General features: G+C 38.4%; 1 protein-coding gene across 2 annotated transcripts; it reads right to left on the bottom strand.

The window, feature by feature from the left end:
• Window positions 1-1,326: 1,326 nt before the first annotated feature.
• On the bottom strand, window positions 1,327-7,854 carry LOC122315563 (BTB/POZ domain-containing protein At2g30600). 2 transcript variants are annotated; one of them, XM_043131542.1, is made up of 13 exons: window positions 7,689-7,854; window positions 6,229-7,129; window positions 5,783-6,112; window positions 4,912-5,142; window positions 4,381-4,542; window positions 3,627-3,839; window positions 3,483-3,530; window positions 3,321-3,379; window positions 2,838-2,970; window positions 2,625-2,699; window positions 2,460-2,540; window positions 1,821-1,889; window positions 1,327-1,658 (listed from the first exon to the last, which is right to left on the bottom strand). In XM_043131542.1, exons 2-13 carry the CDS (start codon window positions 7,024-7,026, stop codon window positions 1,440-1,442), a joined length of 2,418 nt encoding a protein of 805 aa, XP_042987476.1. In that variant the 5' UTR covers window positions 7,027-7,129; window positions 7,689-7,854; the 3' UTR covers window positions 1,327-1,439. The 2 variants fall into 2 exon arrangements, with proteins under 2 accessions (XP_042987476.1, XP_042987477.1); XM_043131543.1 differs by having other exon boundaries at window positions 6,229-7,073.
• Window positions 7,855-23,445: the final 15,591 nt, after the last annotated feature.

Raw genomic sequence — 23,445 nt, 5'->3', positions numbered from 1 at the left:
CTGTTGATGCAATTGGTACTGGGGATTTACGTTGGTGTTAGTGGCGGTGGGGTGTCGGTGCTTAGAAAGAGTTTTGCTAGATACAAGCAAAGTCGCGTACTAATCTGCGTACCAATACTGATTCCTCCATACTTAAATTTTAAATTAGCACTGTTTTCAATAAAATCTACTTTTTGTCCAATCACAATAGATTGGTGCACATATTAGTGCACAATTATGCTTGCAACTAGATTTTTTCGCTTAGAAAAGGAAGAAGGGGAAAGCAAAAGGAAAAGGCTAAATCCAGACCATTTTGTGAACCCTTGCGCATGAAACCAGCTGGTTGCCACGGATTTAATTAAACGTCCCATCCATCAAAGTTCAGAACTTTTGCTTTCTTTCCCGAGCCTTGCCACATCTGTCTCGTCTTGAAGTTTCACACTGCACTCTCTCTAGTCTATCAATGGCGCTGGGAAAGGTAGAGAAGAAGCCGGCTGACGAGAAGGTTCCAGCGAAGAAGAAGCAGAAAGCCAAGACGAGAATACCCAAGGAAGGCAGCGCCGGCGACCTCAACAACTTATAAGCATTTTTGTGATCTACGATTTCTATTTTTCCAAGTGTTATCTTCCTCACATCAATACAGGAAGCAAGAAAGTTAGAGAAACGTGAGTGCAAAACCCAGATTCAGTGTTGGTGGCGAGAGAGACGTGCGGAGACGAGAGAGAGAAATGAAAATTGGTTTGTGCAAAACCCAGATTCAATTTTTTTTTCCTCCAAATTTTGTTCTAGGCTCAAGGGCATTTTTTTTAATTTTTAAATTATACTGCCACATCGATGAGGGTGCGCAAGGTGTGCGCTAAATAGACTGCCTGTAGAAGAACTGAAAGCAAAACGAGGTAAAATGATGCAGTTCTGAAAGTTTTGGCCCGACCCGCAACATGCCGGGTCAAATCAAACCGTTTTACCCTCAGTTAGTTTATGGTTCGGGTCGGACCCAAAACTGCCTTTGGTGGATCGGGTTGCAGGCCTGTGTGCCAGTATGTGATACCGTATCTATCTATCCTATCGAAAATATTTAAAAAGAAAAGGAAAAAAATTATGGGGAAAGGCGAGAAAATCAAAAGGTAACTACCTCTTCGACCAAATTATTCGTTGCCAAAAAAATTTTCTACTTGCTAACCTGAAGCTTAGTCTTTTTCACCAAACCTAACCGTCACGGTTCTGGCTAGCCATCTTCGAAATATTTTCGATGCACTACTTTATTACAAGATTTACTGAAGTATTGGATGAAAAAATTGGTCATGCGTTGAGTTTATGTTTGGCCCAATGTGTAGGATGCAAATAAAATGACTTTTGAGAGTTTATTCTTGCTTTATTCGCACAACCAAGCCAATGTACACGATGTGGGGATAGTACCAAGTATGATACAGAAGTCAGGGAGGCACGTAATTCCCGTGAAACTAGTGGAAATAACCATAAAGTTCTAAGAAGCAAATGCAGAAGTTCCAGGGGTTAGAAACATCAGTGGTGGGGCTGGTCAGAATAACCCTTAAGAATCTAAAGGGTAGGAGAGCATTTGGTCCAACCACAGGCCACGATGCAAACTGACCAGCTTTGCACACTGTTTGGTCATTCTCATGTACTCTCAAGTTTGTCCAAGTCTTCCCATCCAGAGAGCCCTGAAATATAAATCCATGAGAAAGACATTTCTGTAAATATTTCACCCGCATTAGCGTTTCAGGTAAAAAAATATATATTTAACATTCTGAAAAAAAGAACAAATATAAAAGAAAAAGAAAAGAAGAAAATTTGATCCTATATCCGGGAGATGGTGCCTGTACCTGGAGATTCCAAGATCTCATAAAAGCCCTTGACCCATCCTGTCTCAAAGTGTAGTAGTTGCACATGAGCTGCATCAATAACCTCTTGCATCAGGATACATTAAGAGACATAATTAAAAGCATCTTTTACACCCTGATGAAATGAAGTTGTTGCAGGAAAAACCATAACTTAGACCGACAATCTCTCTACAACTGCCATCTTTTGCCACCCTAATCAAATTGTAGTATTTGATTTGATTTTATTCAGCTAGTTTCTTTATTCAACTTCTCCCAATATCCTCTTGCTTCCAGAGTATGAGCTTCCATTCCCCATTTTAAATTTTTATGGGCTTAAAACTCAAAGACAGGACCTTCACTAATCAAGAAAGGAATCAGCCCAAACTGGGTGTCACATAAGCTTAATTGAGTTCATGGAATTGGGGGCATGATACCATCATCTAACAAGGCCCAAACAAAGCTGATGGTCAATTTCTATATGCTATTAAAAGCATGCTGCTCTACTGATAATGACATTCTTCTATGGTGCCTGGAAGAGGAAACTTGGTGTGAAGAACACCGATTATATTTTGTGACATCAGAAGAAGATCACTAATAGTCTGATACTCTAACATTATACTGAGTAAGTAAAGAGAGTGAAACCTGATGTTCTTCACCAATGTCCACTGCCCACCATGCACATTTATGTCCATCTTCCATGCGAGGCCCAGCAAAAGACGTTCCCTTACATAGGGAAATAGTTTTCAGTTACCGTTTAGAGAAGCTTATGGTGCAACAAACTTCTAAAAAAAATTTCATTCATTATACCTGATAAGTTCTTGAGACCAAAACCTTGGGATCAGTGTATCTTGTAGGGGGACTGCTGGCTGTGACGGTGATTCTCTGAAAAATTCAAATTTACAAGGGATTGGAAGCTGTGTTAAAAATGATTGATAACCTATCAAGATCTTGATACGAGGAAAAAACTGGGGAAGAAGAACAAGAAACTGACAGGAAAGAAAGAAGAATTAAGAATTTTACCTTAGACAGAACGGGATTTACCCACTGATGTTCCCCATATGATGTGCCTGCAAAGTACAAAACTCCATTGCTGTCTCCATCACAGATGTATTGGAGCTCCTTATAACTAGATCGCCGATGTTGAAATCTCACACTGCAAAAGGAAGACGGTGTCAGCTAACTTGTATTTGAAGATCTACAGAACGGATATCAGCCAGACTCTTTGTTATACATTCTGGCTCTACCTTACAGAACGAAATAATACAAAAGACAATGTCAGCTAAATGCTCTTTAAAAGTGTCCACGGAAAGAATATTAGCCATTTTGATAGGTAGGAATCTTAGCCAAATTCATTGTCCTTGGCAGGCAAATAAACTATTGTCATCATGCTTTATGGATCTTTCTTAGATAAAAGTAACAATTTAAGCCATTACAGGGAAGCCCCTTGCATCCAGAGATCAGAAACCATCAATAACACAAACATAATATACTTTTTTGACTTACTTTTGACCATCTTCTGGCCTGGCCAATCTATATTCTACACAATAGATGGCCTCCTTCACCTGTGACATTAGCATTGAAGAAAATCAGTAGGAAACAAAAGTTCCATATGCTCACCAAATAGTGCAATCAGGAAAAATTTAAAAAAAAAATGAAATAACTTACAAGATTATCAAAATTATAAATATGCCTGCTAATGCTGCTCTTCTCCAACTGAAAAATCATTACAAATACAAATGAAGTAAAAATAATGAACAGAAACATTCAGTACACTGGCGGATAACTCTCTATATCAAGGGGCATTAATACCTTCTTAAGTAAAGCATGTGGAAGTAATGGAAATCGCACAAATGGCAACAGATCCTGAACTGACTGAAGCCTTTCCCCAAAAAGCTGTTTAGGGGCTGAAGTTATAATCAGCTCATCCACCATCTCCCATCCATAAAATTCCTTTGCTTTCAAGCCCCACATTAAGATTGCATTGAGAACTTTTTCTTCAGAAGTGACTGTCAAATCTGGATGCTGTAATACCCACAATGTAGAGTACACAATATTAAATATTAACAACTGACTTTTCAGAAGTACAGATATAGAGTTTTTAAGAGAATTATTACTAGGATGCCCAAACTATCAGAAAGAAAATGATTCACAAGAGTATTCTTATATCTACTTTGTACTTGTGATTTTAGCTTAAGATGGAATTCTCCTTTCTCAACTCCAAGTAATGGTAGTCTATCTCAACATCCGAAATAAATGGGTCCAAACATCTAAATTGCAATCAAGGTATTTGAGAACATTCTCAGCATTTTCTCCAACAACTAACCAACATGGTATACTTGTGTGACAAACGCTCTTCAGTCCAGTACACTTAAGTTACCAAACCGATCATTATACCACTCATCAAGCTGGAACCATACTCCATTTGTGGAGCATCGTTCTTTTCTATTTTTTGGTTATTAGCACACTTTTCTTCCAAGGAGAGTACATCTGCTCTTATCTAGCTATCTTAATCCTAGAACACCAATATCAAAACTAAGAAGTGACATGAAAAGTGAGAACCAACCTGAATGATATTGCTCAAAATTGTCTCATCTAGTAAGACAAAGTCAATGCTTGCGGTTGTACAGTAATCAAAGTGCATTGCAAATTTCCTCTGGCATGTTTCTTCGAGAAGTTTACATGATGGTATTGATGTAACCACTTCGAGAATTGGACATACTGAGTCCTGCAACAAAGTTCAATGGTTAGCTTGAAAAAGCAACAGTCCAATTACTTTGCCAAAACTGTCTGCTTCCTCGTCCATTAAACTTGTGCATAATAGAAAAACTCGTTGTATGACCTTCTTCCACTAGGAGTACTCCATCCCTGCATGTAATATGTACATGAGAGGTATCAATATTTAATAACTCATTCACACAAAGCGGATCTTTTCTCTTCTTTTTTTTTTTTCAGAAGTCTGGAACCCCAAGTCACTTGTCCGTCTTTTACTTCTAGTCATAGAAGTAACTTACTGTAATAATAACAGACAAAAATGATGATTTTAACCACTATCAGAAAACTAAATTATGAGGCAAGATAAGGGTTACCAATCTACCTCCGAAAGGCATTCTAAAAGCATTTTGCAGCATTCCTGATGGAGAAGACCAACTCCAAATTGATCGGACAAAAGTAGAAGTTGGAGCAATAAGGCACCAGAACCCATTATTGCCTCCATATCAAGTTCACCACCATACATGAACTCGAGCATAGCTTTGAATGCTTCTGGTGACACATCCCTTAACGAAACCTCTGAGGACATGGTTTCACTCATTCCATTAGTGAACATCTGCCAGTTCAACTTTTTGTTTAATAGAGAATCATGTGAATCGGTAAAAGAAAAACCAACCAGATGCACAAGGAGCAATGAACTATTAAAATGTCATCTTTCAAAGTACGTGCATAAAAAAAAACTTGTTACTCCATTAAATCTATATGCCTCACTTTTCTAGTAGTTTCTGTTAACCACCCGTGCGTTGGATATGGACACAAGCAGATTACCAGCATTGTTCGACCCAAGAGAATAGAATTTGAAAGAAAATTCACATTTTTGCCCCATTTAAGATACAAAAGGATTATCTGTGGTTTGTCATAAATTTATTGGAACGTAGTCGAGTCATAAAAATTTTGAATTTTACAAGCATTAAATAAAAGATAATTATGGGGCTCAGAAAGATTATTACACAATTTCAATTGGTACATTTTTTTTTTAATAATTGAAGCACATAAAATATCTAACCCATTTAAAATTATTTATTTCATATGAATCCAGTTCACCAGACAGAAAATACTAGCTGTCCCTGTTCAGAAGGGAATTGCTAAGACTACAGGAAGATTGCAATTATTGAAGGTTCGGAACTTTTCATCATAAAAGATCCTTTATGTCATGAAAGGGGCGAGGGAGTCACACAAGAATGAATTTGGCTCACCTTTGCAAATGGAAAACTCCATAAACTAAGAACAATTTTATGTGGCTGGGCAACAAAACCATGACCCTCGATATCGATCTTCACATCACTATATTTTCCGGTTAAGAGCAATTGTTTGAGCTTTTGCACATTTACTGGAAGTCCCGAGGGGAAGGTTGCACAACAGTGGGGCTGACTGCTTGGATATGATAATACCACGCTCTTTCCTGAGTCAAACAACTTTTTATTTAGTTTAAACCTTTCCATGGTCTCTTCACACTGTTTCACTAATGGTATCACTTCAAAATGCAAGCCCAAAGCCCTCAGGGGACCAAGTTGTGACTCTGGAATCTGCATTAAACATAGACCCGACCATTGTTATTGTATAAGTCTCCATAACAAAGTTACAGTTGCCATATTTGAGCGACTAGAAAGTAAAGCAATCGAAATTTAGAAAATTAATGTACCTGGGTCTGGCCTGTGTAGATATATTGAAGAAGTGCATGGAGAACTGGATAAGTTACATCATGCAGCCGGACAACATCTTCAGACGAACTCAAAGGCCAATTACCAGATGCTACCAAGATAGCCTTGTGAGCAGGTACATGCCTTTCCTCGGTACCAATAACGAAAACCATATCCGATAACTCCCAACTCTCAAGAAAATTCTCAAGACCCCAGTTCGCATACCCCATGAATTCATCTTTAAGTTCTTCTTCCCCATCCTCCTCACCTTCTACTTCACCACAATCCACATGCTTCCACAAAGATATATGATTGTGCGTTAACGGCAATACATTCACATTTCTGTATCCAACATGTTTATCCCAGCTACTAAGCCCAATATACCGAACACTACAATTCGGGTTCGAATCTAACCATTGAAAGAAAAGATTCTGAAAAGGGTATCTTCCCTTGCCAATGCTAATCAACCCATCATAGATACTGATCCAATAGCTTTGAAACGCCGAAGAACAGCAAAGCCCAACACCCGCCACATCAACCACAGTTTTCCCATCTACCTCAATTTTCAACCTCTTATTCCTGTGACTACCTAATATGATTGTATAGTGAGGACTATTATCTCTTTTGTAATGGTAGTGCTGGCTTCCCACATTCTCCCGGAACACCAGGGTAACATCGTTGTGAGCAAAAGCTTCAAAAGCTACACAGCCCCGGCCGGCTTCCCGAAACTTCAAATCCTTTCTCCAAGCACATTCGAAGGGTGCCACAGTGAGGAATTTCTTCTCTTTCATTTCGATCATTCTTGAGCAATAACCCAATATTTTTACGCTCCCGAGGCACTTATAAACTGGAAAATTCAACAATATCAATAGGAACCTCACATACTGAGAGAGACACGACTATCTGAAGGAGAAAGAAAGAAAAAGGACAGATTTTTATTCGAGTAACAAGACAAACATCTTAGATTCTAAGACAGCTGGCTCATGTGAAAATCCAATCCCCCCCCCCCCCCCCCCCCGCCCCCAAACAACAAAAAAAAAAAAAAAAAAGGCACAAGAATGTAAAAATTGCGCTAAAATTCGACCATTACTGTTACTGTAAGAAACTGACATAAATTATTTGCGGAAGTTAAAAACATCTCTATCTACGGATAACCTAGAAATCGCTAGAAACCTCCCAACTTGACACAAAAAGATCTAAACCACGTCAACGACAAGAATCACTCAGAAACTCGCTATCAATCCTACACCACGTTCTTATCCAGGTACACGATGGTACAAAAATATCTTCAAAGAAAAACTCCATTTAAGGCCACCAGAAACACAGAAATGACAAAGAAAAGCTATGGGTGCTGATGGCAATAGGTGGGGTGGGGGGTGGAAATCAGTTATGGATCAAAACCCACCTCAAAATTGCGTAAAAAAATGGGAACTTTGTTTTCCGTGGCGGGTATTTCTCTTACCTGATTAAAGATTCATGAGGGCCATCTCTGTCTGTCAGGCAAACAGAATCAGAGCCAGGACCAGTGCCCAAACACGGATATTTTTACAAATTGGAGAACAATTATGCATTAGTGGGTTACTATTGATAAAGATAGTGGTAATTTGGAAGGTTGGCATTTGGGGTAGGATGCGTGATGGGTGGACTATCTTCAGAAATCGATAGCTGGCCATTAAAGGGTCGGACTGACATATGGAGAGTGAAACGTGGCAGATAGTGCGTGGCAGCTGAGCATAGATAGAAGTAGGAAGCGAGATTTTTATAAAATAATATTATTTTTATACGAAATTTGACAATAATACTATTTATTTTAAAATATCATTATAAAATATGTTACAAAAAGTACGATGTGTTTATATTTATATTTCAGGACACCGCAACTCCATAATTACACGTATGACACCGCATGTCGACCTCAAAGATCCACTGCCATCTTTTCAGCAACTGGGCTCCACGCGCAAAAAACAAGCTAGCTTGTGTACCCTACGAATTTTCCTAAGGTCGAGAATCTAGATTGTTTTCACGGTTTGTTTCGACTCTGAAAATTTTGATAATTTTAATTTTAAATATGATTTAAATATAAATTAATATTTTTTATATAATTATTACATAATCATCATTTAAATATAAAAATCAATACAATTTTTATTAATTTTAAAATAAAACATAAAAATCAATATAATTTAAGGGTGGATATTCCGCCCTTACCCACCCCGCATGGAAGACCTTTAGCAGGGGTAGATTGACCCCAACGGAGTCCTGTCCCGTCCCTCACTTTGCACCCCTCCTCTATTTAAGATAAAAAAATTATATTTGTAATATTTATATAAGTAATTTATGTAAATATACTGTATATAGATATATACAATTTGTTAAAAACATGAAATTGAATTCAAGTTAATGGATTATCTTAACCTCCTATATAAATATTAGTATAGGAGATCCAACAAGTCCCACATTTTTTAGGTATTACCTTAGCCTCATGTATAAAAGTTGGTTTAGGAAGTCAAGACAATCCAAAATAAACTAATGAGTTTATATTATTTTTGAATGTATAAATTTTAATTTAGAAATTAAATTATGTTATAATTTGGGTTTAAAAAAAATATAGACCAAAAAATAATTTATAGACAACCCAGCAGGGGTTGGGTTGAAAACCCCCGCCACCCGCCCCATGTGGGATGCAGGGAAGAGGCTACCCCTCACCGTATGGTGCAGGTAGCACTCTTAATACAATTTTATAAATTTTAAAATAAAAACCATATTAAAAATTTACATTCAAACAATTTTATAATTTTATAATATTTTTATTTAAAATTTTCTCTATCATTTCTCATAACTCAATAAAATATTCTCCCTAAAGCATTTTATTACTATTCAAAAAATTATAAGATACTCTAAGGTATAGTTTGGGTAATGAGGTATTTTAAGATATTCTTAAAACTTTTCATAATTTCATTTCCAAATATCATTTAAATATAATTTTTTTTTAATTTCAAATTTTCATTTAATTATTATCCAAAAATAAAACCTAAGGTAGTGCTACGTCTATCGACAATGGGTCCCGATTCTGGGTCAAGACATGTAATCCTCTTTTTTTTTTTTTTTTTTTTTTTTTAATGCAGTCTTTTAATCCCCTTAAACTTAAAAAAAAAATTCACAACATCATTAAAAATATTTCCTTAATTATAAAGTTAAAAAATAAAAACAATCGAAACCTTGTCAGAAGGGATAACTTTTTCCTAAAACCTAATATAATTTTTTCAAACTTCTAAACAAAATATGGAAAACAATACAACTTTATTTAGAAGTTGTATGAATAGAGAGTTTAGAGAGAGTTCTTTGTACTTGTGGATTGCCTTTTATACTAGATTTTTGAGAGTTAATTGCCCATACTTCGTGTTAGGGGATGTGTTCTCTCACCAGTTCCTTTAGTCAGATTCCATTAATGTGGCGTGACTTCTGGGGTGAAACAATTAATGTAGCATAGCTCCATGTCCCTTCCATCCTGTGGGTGGCACACCGTCAAGCTCATCCTCCACTGTCAGTAGATCAAGGCCTTTATGCATTTCTTGCTTACCTGTCTATACAATACTATCTGATACTAGGCGTTGTAGGGGGAAAGGGTCTTCCCATGTGATTATGGTCATGGGCCGAGCGGCCGCCTAGTTCGGCCAAGTTCACTATGTTTGGGCTTGTCTTCTAGGCCAAAGAAAAATCCCTTTACAATTACTTTGCCAATTTCTATTGGACTAGTTCGATGAAAATTTCTTATTGCCTTTGTCTCCATACCTTTATGCAACCATTGTCATTTGAAATCCTTTCTCCTTGGAGGGCGTGACCTTTTCACTTCCCGGCTTTTCCACGTGTCAGGCCCAAGGTCACCTTTATTAGGTCTTTTCGTCATTTGATGAGATATGCGATGGCTCCCTTCCTGACTTTATTAGCACATTTTCTAACGGTTGGTTTCCTGCATTTGATTGTGCTTGTTTTGTCCCTTTCAATGGTTGTTAGGCGGCTCTCTCCACGTCGCGTCATGCCACGTATTCCCATGGATGTGAATCATTCAGTATCCCACGTTTCATTCGTGGGGGTGGAAAACCAACCGTCACTTTTCTATATAAGTTTCATCTTGTTCTTCTCGTTCCCTCTTTACCAAATTTGCATTATCCTTGCATCCTAACTTTCTCATTTTTTCTCTCTTGACTCCTCATTCTTTCTGTTACTGTCTTTGTTCTCAACTCCAATGGCTTCCAATAATATCATCCAATGCAAGATCCTTGGGGAGCTAGATAGGCCTGAGGTTCGTATTGTTGAACAAACCCTTGCTGGTTATCACTGCTGCTCAGAAGCCACCCCTGACTTCTTGGCATCGCTAATTTCTACCTACCACGTCCCTGAGAATGTGGTCTTTAAGGTTCTTGGTCATGGAAAGGGGTAGCTGACATTAAGGGCTCCGCCTCACATGTTGCCCTCTTCCTCAGTATGTTCTCTTGCGAGTTAAGGTTACCATTTTCTCACCCCATCTGCGACGTGTTGGACCACATCGGGTTGGCTTCCTCTAACTCACCCAAATGCTTGGCAGATTCTAATATGTTGTTGCATCTTGTGGCGACGTGGCTTGTTGAAGTCTGACCCAGAGCACATCAAATTGACTAGTCACGAATTCCTTCTGACCCACAACTTTATAAGGCGTGATGGGAATCTCTGCAGTTTTAGGGTGATGCACACTCTTGTTGTCCTCGAACCTCGATACTGCAAGGTCAAAAACTGGACCAAGAAGTTTTTCTTCATGCCGGACTGAGGATGAGAATTTCCCATCGAGCAAATAAACCATGCGGAGTTCCCAATTAGGACCCTATAGGGTTGTCGCTTATGACAAGGCAGTGCGACTTCCACAAACGAGTTGCGCCGTATGTCTATCGTCAAGGGAATGTGTGAAGAATTACCCAAACGTTGCTCTTTCAGAAGCCTACCTCGGGGAGGAAAACATAATGGCACTTATGCCTCCCCTTAGCCATACCATCTTTGGCAATCGTGGGATCCCCCTTCGGTCGCCAGCCATCCTAGCGAGGAAACGTTCCCCCAGCCCTGCTGTCATACGCAACTCCCTCCTCAATTCCCTTCAGGCCAATCATCGAAGGTGGTCGAGGTGCGACGGTCGTTGCCCGCGATGCCTGCTCTGCGCCTAGCTCCCCCAGTCCATTGTTTGAATCCTCTGCGCAAACCAAAGGGAGACAACTAGCCTAAACGAGGCGAGAGCGCCTTTAGCTAAGCCTTTTCGCATCGAAACCGTCGGAGAGGGTGCCATGCTTGCTATTGTTGTCGTCGAGCATACGACGACCTTTGTCGAGAAGCTAGTTGAGCAGGCTTTTGAAGGGGGAGCCAATTTGAATTTGGCCACAGTCTCTGACCATGCAGCTGAGGCACCAGTCCCTCTAGCCTCTCCATAGTTTGTCGCCGACTCGCCAGCTGCTAAGATGGATGTTGCCATGGATACAAGGTCCGAGGAAGGAGGTTTGCGCGCTTCTAGTGAGGAAAGGGAGTGCCCGACTCTTAGAGAGGAGCAGCCATTCGCCACTAAGGGCCCTTTTCATTCTTTAGTCATTGGCTCAACTAAGGAGGTTGTGGGCGCAATTGAGAGTGTAGGTGGTTGCGTGGCCATCTCCAGCGGATGCCTAGTGGAGGCCATCCCTTTGTCCACCCGTTCTGAAGCTGGGAGAGCTCAGGCAGAGTCTCTAGAGTGGATGACTAAGTCCCTGATGGGCTTCTTCACTAAGGTTCTTTTTTTTTTCTTTTTTTTTTCTTTTTTTTCTCATTGATCTATCTTTTTCCTTTCAATTTTTTGTTGGTGACAAGGAGCAAATCAATTAGTCGCTTTCATAGTGAGTAGAAAGAAGGTAGTTGAATAGGAGAACCCAACCTATTGGCCCACCGTTGTGCACGCAGAGAGAGAGAGGAGAAAGGGAACCTGGAGATTGAGCTGGCGGGGCGCAGCTTGCATGCTCATAGAGTCAAGAATGGGTCGAGCATCTTCATCAGTGGCGGAAGACCTTGAAGACTGAGTTGGCCTCGACGATGGAGTAGGCCGAGCTGACTCGTAATGACGTCTTGACAGCTTCGACAGTGACCATCTCAGCTTAGGAGTCGGTTGACATGTTGACAACCACGGTGACGGCCCTCGATGAGTTGCTGCAACAACTTCAAGTGGAGAACGCTAAGTTGAGGGGCCGCCAAGACTCTGAGGCATAGTAGCTCAAGCTGCTAGAAGAAGAATGTTGATCCCTCTTAGACGCTCTAAAGGGGGGAGGACTCATTGTCGGCCGCTCAGGCCGTAGCTGACTACGAGAAGACGAGGTCCGAAGAGGCTTCAAAGGAGTTGGAGAAAATCCAAGATGGCCACCCCAAACATTGTCATTGCGGATTTATGGAGTGATATATCCCAAGTCCCGGAGGTTGTTTCCCACCTAGAAGGGCAGTTGAGGTCAACCCTATTCTTTCGTGACCAATCTTGGGCATACAGGTACATCAAAGGCCTCAAGAGGATGTGGGACTATGTCATTGAGAACCCTCGGACGAATTCAAGGGCATTCGAGGCACATTTGTGAGCCCTCGACGTCTACGAGCTCATTCCAGATCCTGACGCCCATAAGCATGGTTGTAATTTGGGCTGAGACAGGATCCTCAATGCCTTTCCTTCCGACCCTGATGCTTCTGTGGCTAATCCTAAGGGGGCCGTTCCTTGTCACTCCTGAAGTCGACCCCATTGTGCCTGAGACGGACCTTGATGCTCCAGAGGTCAATGTTGCCGTGCCCGAGGCGACCCTTAACGCTCCAGAGGTCAATCCCACTGAGTTTGAGGCGGATCTTGACACCCCCTTCATAATTTTGTATTTCCTTCTTTGTAACACTTTGATGTGATTTTCCTTTTTTTTTTTTCCTTTTTGTAAAAACTTCAATTGTGAATGAACTTGCGTTTTGTTTCTTCTTTCTCTTTTTGTTGTCGTGCGTTTTGGTTTGCAGCCATTACTTTACTTTTTCATTGGCTGTCCGGATGAGTCCGCTGATGATTTCCTTGTCTTAGTAGTCTGCGGAGACAGGGGTTAAGCCTCTCCTCGCCAACCACTTCTTAAGCTTGTTTCCTTCGTTTTCTCTTGCGTCTTAAGCTCGTTTCCTTCTATGTGATTTTCCAATTCTTTTTTCATTTTTGTAAACACTTCAATTGTGAATAACTTGCGTTTTATTTCTTTTTTCTCTTTTTGTTGTCTACATTTTAGTTTGCTGCCTTTGCTTTACTTTTTCGCTGGCCGTCTTGATGGGTCTGCTGAAACCCTGATTTCCTTGTCTCCTTAGTTCGTGGAGACAGGGGTTAAGCCTCTCCTCACCGACCACTTCTTAAGCTCGTTTCTTTCGCTTTCTCCTACTTATACCTTGCACATATATTCTGTAGGCTTCAAGTGGGCGTGTCGGGTAAGAGATGTCACTGTTGGCACCATGGGTAATTCAATAGTGAGCTTGACCCCCCCCCTCTTCTTTCTTTTTGTAATTGAATAACCACAACCTTAGGGAGTTAAATCGCTCCGAAGGGTGACTGGACCTCTATTCCTTGGGGAGAGAGGTCGGGATGCCTTGAGCCAAGTTCCTCTTCATGGAAGGTGAGTTGTCACACAATTAGCTACTTCAACACATAGCTGGAGTTAGGCTGGAGATGGTCTTGACCGCACAGAGTGCTCATGAATGTGGTTGGGCAGTCCCTGACCTTTCCCACTTGTTAATTTTTTCCTGAAAATGGTGACACGCTAGGCATTCTGAAGGCAAGTGACTCAACTTAGTTCTTCAGATGCACTGCTCACCTTGTTGATCTTTGCGCTAGGCAAGGGGGTCAAGTAGCTCGTTAAGGCTGAACTCGCCTTGGGTTATGTTGGGGCAGTTGAGACAGGCCAGGCTACCTTAAGGCTGGACTGACTTGTTGGTCCTCATCGAGAAGATAAGTAGGAGTGGTGTGTTCAAACAGCAAAAGTCAAACAGTTAGTATAAGTAACTTCTAAAATTCACAAACTTGAATTGTCTTACTGAGGTGTGGTGAAAATTGGAGATTTTATGTTACGGGAGATAGCGTTCCAGAGTTGTGTCGGGTAGTCGAATGACTAAATCTGCACTCCGTCGAGGGAGAGGTTGTGATGCCTTAGGCCCTTTAGTCCCCAGGAGGTAGTCTGTTAGATAGCTGAGAAGCTGGTTTGCACTTCACTGTAATGGGGCCGGGTAAGTTGTTCAAGTAGCCAAGAGGCTGGACCCACTCTCCTCCGTGGAGAGGTTAGACCTCCATTAGGGTTGGTCCTGCTTGTCAGTCCTCATTGGGAGGTAGGTTGTTTGAGCAGTTTGTGACTCAGCTCGCTCTCGACCGTTGGCATCACAAGGAAGGTAAGTGCGGGCCAGACTAGCGTTGATCCCACTTTTTGTCATGGCAGAGGTCAGAGTAAGTTTTCAGGTGGCCAGAGAGCCAGATCCGCTCTATCCTGTGAGAGGGAGAAAATGGCCTTAAGGCTCACCTCACTCTCTGGAGCCCCACAGGGTGGTAAGTTACTGGGCAATATGGGGCCGAACCTACTCCCGCCTATGCTCACAAGGAAGGTAAGTGTTGAGCAGTCAAGAACTGGCCCACACTTCCCTGCAGAAGGGATAAAGCAACCTTAGGCATTAAGACTGAGCAGCCAATCCACACTTCGCTATGATGGGGATAGGATAATTTGTTCTGGCAACTGAAAGGATGAGCTTGCTCTCCACTGTGGGAGGGAGTTGGGTTGCCTGGAGGGGGAGGTGAACCTGCCTATTTACTTTGCAGGGAGGTAGGTTGTTTGAGCAGTTTGAGATTGTACCCACTCTCATCCGTTGGCATCACAGAGAAGGTAACTAAGGGTCAGGCTAGTGCTGATCTCACTCTTCATCGTAGCGGAGGTCGGGGTAAGTTTTCAGATGGCCAAAGGGCAAGATTGCTTTCCCCTACGAGAGGGAAAAGGTGGCTTTAAGGCTTATCTTGCCCATTGGAGCCTTGTTGGGAGATAAGTTACTAGGCAGTCTGGAACTAGACCCACTCCCACCTGTTGATGTTCATGAGAAAGGTATGTTGTCGGGCAGCTGAAGGTGGACCCACACCCTACTGCAGGTAGGATAAAGTAGCATTTAGGCATGATCTATCCCTTTGGTGTCCAGCAGGGAGGTAAGTTGTTGAAGATTCAATTGATAGAGACTTATGTTGATGGAGATATCGAATTTACATATTATATTCTTGAAAAATTCATGCTTTTAATAGAGTTTACACAACTGACAGACATGTAAATTACAAATTACAAAACTTGAAGGAGTGAGGCGATTTGCTCCCTTTGCTAATTGTGATATGTGCCCCTCATTCCTCATCCAGCCCAGCAGGGGAAGTCGTTGATGAAGATTGGTTGAAACTTCATGCGAGGTGCATATCTAACCTCTTTCGCTGACCTCCTCATGTGAGGCTTCATCTTCTTAAATGGCCAGGGGGTGACCCATGTGTACCTCACTAGCTCTGGGCTTTAAATCCTCCACGTAGCACTCTCGCACTAGGACTTGTTCTCCTCAGATCTCCCAATTCTTCGACAGGTTGGGAACTTCATCTTCAGGTAAAAGGTGGAGGTGATCGCCTTCAGGTTATTGAGAGTTGGCTGGCTGGATTCGAGCGGCGTCTATCCCCATCTGGGTAGGCATCTGGGTAGGGGTGTAATAGGTTCGGTTCGATCCAGTTCGATTTTGTACAAATTTTTGAATTGAACCGATATACACCGGTTTTGACACTCTTTTTGCATTTTCAAGAACTAATCCCAGACCGGTTACTCTCCTAAACCGGTACTTCCAATTTTTCCAGTTCCAGTCCGGTTTGGTCCAATTTTTCAGTTTTAATCAAGTGCCAATGTTATTAAAAATATATATAATTTTTGAATGTATACTAATTAATTAAAACAAAATATAATTAATATACTATATTAGTATTGCTAATATATTATGTATTTATCAAACAGAATATGTTGAGAATTTATTAGATCATAAAATGTAATTAACATATATATATTGTATATTAATAACATATGATCAAAAAAATGTATATTTAACATTTAAGATTTTATGTTATAAATTGTAGTATAAAATTATTTTATATATAATTATATATAAAAAGTATATATATAATATTTTATCTAATATAAAAAATTAACTTATATATTTTATAATTCGGTTTGGTCCAGTCCCAAAAAGCCAAAAACTGAAACCGGATCGGATTTAACTGTTTTTTAAAATGTAGAAACCTGTCTCGGACCAACCAGTCCGGGCCGATTTTTCGGTTTACCAGTTTAAATTTTCACCTCTACATCTAAGTGAAGGCTTCCTACTAGAAAAGGATGTCTACTAAGTTGCTGTTATGACGAGAATCCTTCTTGTAGTGAAGTTGGCGACCAACATGATCACTACAAGGGGGTCATGCGGGTAAAGGGCCCCCTCCTTGTCACCTTCTCCCAAGGAGATTATGGGAGCCGACTTGCTCCTTCGATACTTGGCGGGGTGGTACTCATCCGAGTACACTTCTCGGTGTCGAGCCTCTCTAGCGTATGTGCCTTTCACCTTTGCCCGCGAACCCCCATGCGATGGTGCTAATCTCCCCCAATGGAGGTCCTCCCTGACATGGCGACTAGGGCGACCACGCGGGGGGGCCTTTGCTTGACTTCTCTTCGCCTTAGGCTTTCTTTCATCCCGGGACCTCCCTTTGCCTTGGCTGATACACCTGGTCCCTTCCCCTTTTCAAAGAGTGATAGTCTTTCAATGTTATGAGTAGTGGACTGGTGGTAGGTGCAGTGGCGGCAGTTATTGCCCTTGTAGCAGTCATCTTGGTTGGGCAGGCGGTCGTCCTTTTGGATGGCAAGCACTGACCAGTCAAGCTGAAATCCCAAACCCTTGAGGGGGTTTGTTCTCTCCTCCCGTTGTGCAGCCCTTGATACATCTTCTCACAAGCTTTGCCCTTGGTTAAGGCCCTACCTTTCTTATACGCCCACTCTAGTTCTTTGTTCCTTGGCTCGGTCAAGGCGTGGAGCATATCTTCGATGTTGATGAAGTTGTCAGCTAGATCTTTGAACTCTTGCAGTGTGGCTGGGGTCCTCCTTGCTAGTTTTACTATGAACTAGGACTGAGGTCATACTACTCCTAGTAGTACTGCCAGAGTTATCTTTTTGTCCTAGTCATCTGTCATCATGCGCTCTTTGTTGAACCTAGACAAGTATGCATTTAGGCTCTTTCTCACCATGAGTAGTGGTCCACCGATGATGAGATGCCCATCTTTCTCACCATTTCCTCGTACTTTTCTTTAAGGTTACGCAGCTCTTTTTGCATGTTCATCCTCTCCTCCTCCACGTCACCATTCCCTCTAGTGTTTATGGACTTAACGTCACCAATTGTTCCATTGTAGCTAATCTTGCATCCATGTTTATTGATGTTGCTTCCTCTTACCCCAAGTCATCTGAGAACAGGTTGTCGTAGACATATGAATGACACATGAAATCTATGACCAATCCCATAGATAACGCCACTGTTAACGTCATGTTTTGTACACTTTTGGGCCAGGCTCTCATCAACTCAAGTCTTTGGTCTTGGGCCAGGCTCTCAACAACTCGGATTCTACCACAAACAATATGTGGCACGATTGATCTACTCCTACCATTGCCTTATCATGAGTCGCATGCTTCGGCAACATCCATTGTGGACAAGTGAGAGATATTAGTAAATGAATATCTCATAATCCATTTGAACATGGGTGAGGAAGTTGCAAGCTACTTATTAACTCCCACTATAAGAAGTTAATTAGCTCCCACCAGCAAAAAGAGTTTAGGGGTTTAGGGTTAGGGGTTTAGAGTTCATGGGATTTGGGTTTTAGGGTTTGGGGGTTAGCGGCTTGGGGTTTTGGCTTTAAGGGTAGATTTTTGGGTTTCAAATTTAGGACTTAGAATTTAGGTTTTAGGGTTTATGGTGTTAGGGTTTAGGGCTTGGGGTTTTAGAGTTTTAGGAGATTAGGGTTTAGGGCTTGGGTTTAAGGGTTTAGGGTTTGTTTTAGGGCTTTTGGGTTTTAGGGGGTATAGGGTTTAGGGGTTAGGGTGTGGGATTTAGGGTTTTGGGGTTTTTAATTTTTGGATTTCAATAATAATTAAATGAAAAAAATAAAAAATTTAAATTTGAAATGTGTTTTATATTTGAGTGATATTTGTAAATGTAATTATGAGAAATTTTAAAAATTCTCATAATGTCCAAACTTGCCCTTAGGCTTAAGTAGATGTGTCCAGACTTGCCCTTAGGCTTAAGTAGATGAATTATACAAACTATGTGACGCCCCCAAATTCCGTTTGGGATCGAACGGAAATTTGAAGCGTCGAGACATGCAACACAAGGTTACCTGCCCCCATTCATGACATATAAGATGCAATGTTCCTAACATGCATATAAAAATATGCAATATTCGCAGCGGATAATTTTTTTTTTCTTTAGCAATACTATACACCAAATTGAAAATATCCCAAATGCTTAAAACATACTCCATACATAAAAACCTATTGAACAACTAAAATCACAATACTAGTCCAAAATAGTTATGATCCAAAAGTACTGGAGATGCAACTCTATCGTACAAGTAGTAATTTAACTACTATATTAACATTAACGACGCACCGTCGTTCAATCGACTGTGTCTAGTTGGTCAGCTCCTGATCCTCCTTCAGGTCCTGTAACAAGATCTACCATTCGGGGGGAATGGTAGTTGGGACTACCACAGTGAGATTTGATTTCAAATCTCAGCAAGTTAACAAAAAACTTCCACACATGCTAATGATGCATGGATGACAGTAAAAGCATAAATGCATAATTAAATTCATAAATAATTAAAGCATAACTTAGCGTACAATATAGCATAATTGACATAACTTAAATTGAAACATGAATTGAACTTGACTTGACATAAACTTGATCTGAAACTTGACTTAGTATGAACTTATTCTGAAACTTGAATTAACATGAAAAATACATACTCCACAATTGTTGTGGCCCCATGTATTCTACGTGTAAATACATACTCCACAGTTGTTGTAGCCCCATGTATTCTACGCAAACTTGACTTAACATGAAAAATACATACTCCACAGTTGTTGTGGCCCCATGTATTCTACGTGTAAATACATACTCCACAGTTGTTGTGGCCCCATGTATTCTACACATCACAATGCAGTTAAATACATACTCCACAGTTGTTGTGGCCCCATGTATTTTACACAAACTGAATGTACTCAAGATGAAACGTGACTGGAAAACGAAAGGACTGGAGCCCTGACGTAACATAACGTGATTTGAATATAACTTGAAATACATGACCAACTTGAGATAGAAACATTTCGTAACATGGCATAACATATAATAGACAACATATTTAACATGACATACTTGTAATGTACAGTAATACATGACAGAATATATTATGTAACAGATAAAAATTGATGACAGAATAAATTCTGTATAATAGATAATTACGTGATAACTTGGCATGGCATGACATATATGATAACATACATACATACACTGTAGTTCCTTTACTTAGCACACATACACAGTAGATTGCTAGTAAGTTAAAAGCTAACTTACCTCGATCTCCGAGTTTCTTATAAAACTTCAAGTGCGATCACGAGGAACTGTAATTAGTGATTCTAAAAGTTAGAACTAAATCACTAATAATTTGAAATATGGAAAATACTAACTTAAAGAGTAAAATTTTCATTTTACTCTCTACATGTGGGAAAATGACCGTTTTACCCATAACTTAAGGATTTTGCATACTAGCTCCAAAAGTTTCCAAAATTTACATTCCTCATGTAAATTTTGTCCTAGACTTAAATATCAACTCAGAAAAATTTAAAACAAAACACAACTATGGAAAACACACTATGTCCGAAACATCCATAGGCCATTTCCCTTATTTTTTTGTTGCAATTCTTTTCAACTTCAAAACTCATGCTTAAACCAAAATTTTGCAACAAACATCTTTCAATCCTAAGTTCAAAATCATACTTAAAACATCCATTTAGAAAAAGCTAATAATCAACACCAAACTTTTTTGTAAAAAGATCCAAGCACTTAAATCACAAGTTTTGACCTTAAATCAAAACATCTCCAAGAGTTTCAAAAATCAAATCTTACTTCTAACATATTCATAATATCATCCTAACATCAACCATGCTTTAAATCATCAAACCAAAGTCACCAAAATCACAAAATAACATTTGGAGTTTTTGGTTTTACACTTAGTCCAAAAACAGAAACTTTTTCCTCAACTAGTTTTGATAAATCTCTTGATCTATGACTTATAAATATATGATCTTCAAACCAAACCATCACATGGTTTAAAAAGATGTCCTAAAACATATATAAGCTTCTAATTCAAGATCGCATGGTTAGAAATTAACAAAAACATAAATTTAGCCAAGAATATCCACACTTTGACTTATTTGAATATCTCTTTGCATAAAATTTCATATCTTTGAAACTAACATCAAATATCTTCAAAATAATAATATAACATGTATATAAGATACTTAGGATCCTCCAATAAAATTATTAAAGTCATTAGAATAGGTTTAGACCACCAAAGAGTTAAACTTTCTCAAAACAGAAACTGTTTTTCTTCTTCCAGTTTCTAAGTTTCTAAATCTAAGAAAATCTTTCATCAAAACCTTTAATCATGCAAAAATCCTCAACCAATAGTCACATATACATGTTAACAATACTCCATAAAAATTTCGGACCAATATCTATCCATTAGCTTGGTCAAAAACTCCAAACTATAACATATTCTCCAGTTTATCTTTCAGAATGACCTTTTTATAGTTTACACAATATTTTACTGACCAAATGATCTTCAAATGGGGCAAATAAGATATCCATGTAAACTAGACTAAAAAAGAAACAATTTATATGAAGGAGACTTTATGATAAAACACTTATAACAACTTCGAAATGGGCGTGCAAAAGAACTCCTAAAAGCTGTCTGAGAGAGAGTGTTTGATAATCTTTTATTGGAAGGTGTAATTGAAGATAAGTTCATGGGTGCTGGCTGGACATATTTATGGACGAGATAAGGGAGGTGATAAAGCTGGAGTTGAGAGTTGAGTGTGGTTTTCTCCTACCCAAAATATCTATAAAAGATTATCTCATAATATTCTATCCAATAATATCTACAAAAATCAACTTAAGATATTTTTATCTAATAATATCTATAAAAATAAATTCAAAATATTTTTACCCAATAATATTCACGAAAATTACCTAAAGATATTTTTTTTTATCCAATAATATCTACAATTTTGAACAGACGTTTTGTCCGAAAATATGAAAAAATGTTATTGCGCCATAAGACTTTAAATAACCTTCCGATTCTAATGGCACAAATCATAATACATTTTGACACTTCTAACTATCTCCAATAATCAAAAACACACTTCTGATACCATAGTAAATAATAACACTAACTATGTAGTTAGACAAAAACCTATACGATTAATGGATTCGTGAAAACTTATGGGGTTTTCACGAGATTTCTAAAATTAATAGAAATTTCACAATTAAATTTCTAGCGGGCTGTTACAAACTATACGAAGAACCTAGTTTTCTTATGTTTTGCCATGAGATACATATTACACATTGAGTATTCTACTCTCGAATAAGCACTTTATTAGGTGTGATTTACACAATGACTTGATAATATAATTTTTCTTTTACATTTAACTAGTTCAATAATAGGATATATTTGAGAAATGAAATGATATAAGAAATATGTGAATAATAGTGAAATTGTTTGTGTTAAGATATTTTATTAGATTTTGGGAATAAAGAGACAAAAAGTTGAAGAAAAATATTGTAAGTTAAAATATTGTTAGAATTTAATTTTTTTAATATAATTTTTGTTTTTAAAATTTAAAAAAGTTGTATGATTTTCGTATTTTATTTGAAAGTTTGGAAAAATTGTAATGATTAGGTAATGATTAAATAAAAAAGTTAAAAATTTAAAATTGAAGAGTGTTTGTATTTAAGTGATGTTCGAGAAGGAAATTATGATAAATTTTGAGATAATATAAAATGATATGAGATGGTTTGTGTTCCTAAATAAGCACTATGGCCTCGTTTGGATTAGATGAAGTGAGTGTTTTATTAGATTTTGGAAAAAGAGAGAGAAAAAGTTAAATAAAAATATTATAAAGTTATAATAATATTTTTTAATATTATTTTTGTTTTTAAAATTTGAAAAAGTTGTATGATTTTTTTGTATAATGTTTGGAAGTTTAAAAAAATTATAATGATTAAGTAATTATTAGATGAAAAAGTTAAAAACTTGAAATTGAAAAGTATTTGTATTTAAGTGATATTTGAAAAGAAAATTTTAGAAATTTTAAGATGAAATAAAAGAAGTTTGAAATTGTTTGTGTTCTCAAACAATCCTTAGGCCCCGTTTGGGTGGCGAGATGATATGAAAAATCTTATCTTAACATTCAAACATAACTCATATATAAACACTTTCCAATTTCAAGTTTTTAACTTTTTTATCTAATCATTATAATTTTTTCAAACTTTCAAATAAAACACAAAAATAATTTAATTTTTTAATTACAAAATAAATTATATTATAATAATATTTTAATTTTATAATATTTTATTTAATTTTTTTCTTTCATTTATTAAAATTTCATAAAATATCTTAACTTAAATTATTTTATTACTATTCATTGATTTTTTTATATCAGCATCCATGACAGAAATATCTTACCCATGTTTGAAACATTGGTAGATCGCCGAAATTTGATGATATTAAAATGTTGCGTGAACGTTAGTATGGAGTAATTATTAAGTAATTTTAAACTGCTCAAAATTATAAACCAACCAAAAAATAAATAAATAAATAAATTTAATAATGTGAAGTCTATTTTTAAACACTTCTCTCACGTGTCGAGGGATTCTCCTTTAATAATTTTAACAATTCAGCACCTCATATTTATACAGAACTATCTAGCCGTTGTACGAGACTAACAACCTTTCAAAAAAGTTGGTTTCTATTTTAGGCTCCGCGAAAAGCATTTCCTCACGAAAGGAACAGAAACCCGAAAAGCCCGCGAAAACCTTCT

Source organism: Carya illinoinensis, chromosome 7, assembly GCF_018687715.1.
Source record: "Carya illinoinensis cultivar Pawnee chromosome 7, C.illinoinensisPawnee_v1, whole genome shotgun sequence".
NCBI lineage: Eukaryota > Viridiplantae > Streptophyta > Magnoliopsida > Fagales > Juglandaceae > Carya > Carya illinoinensis.
This window is presented reverse-complemented; position numbering and strand designations above follow the sequence as displayed.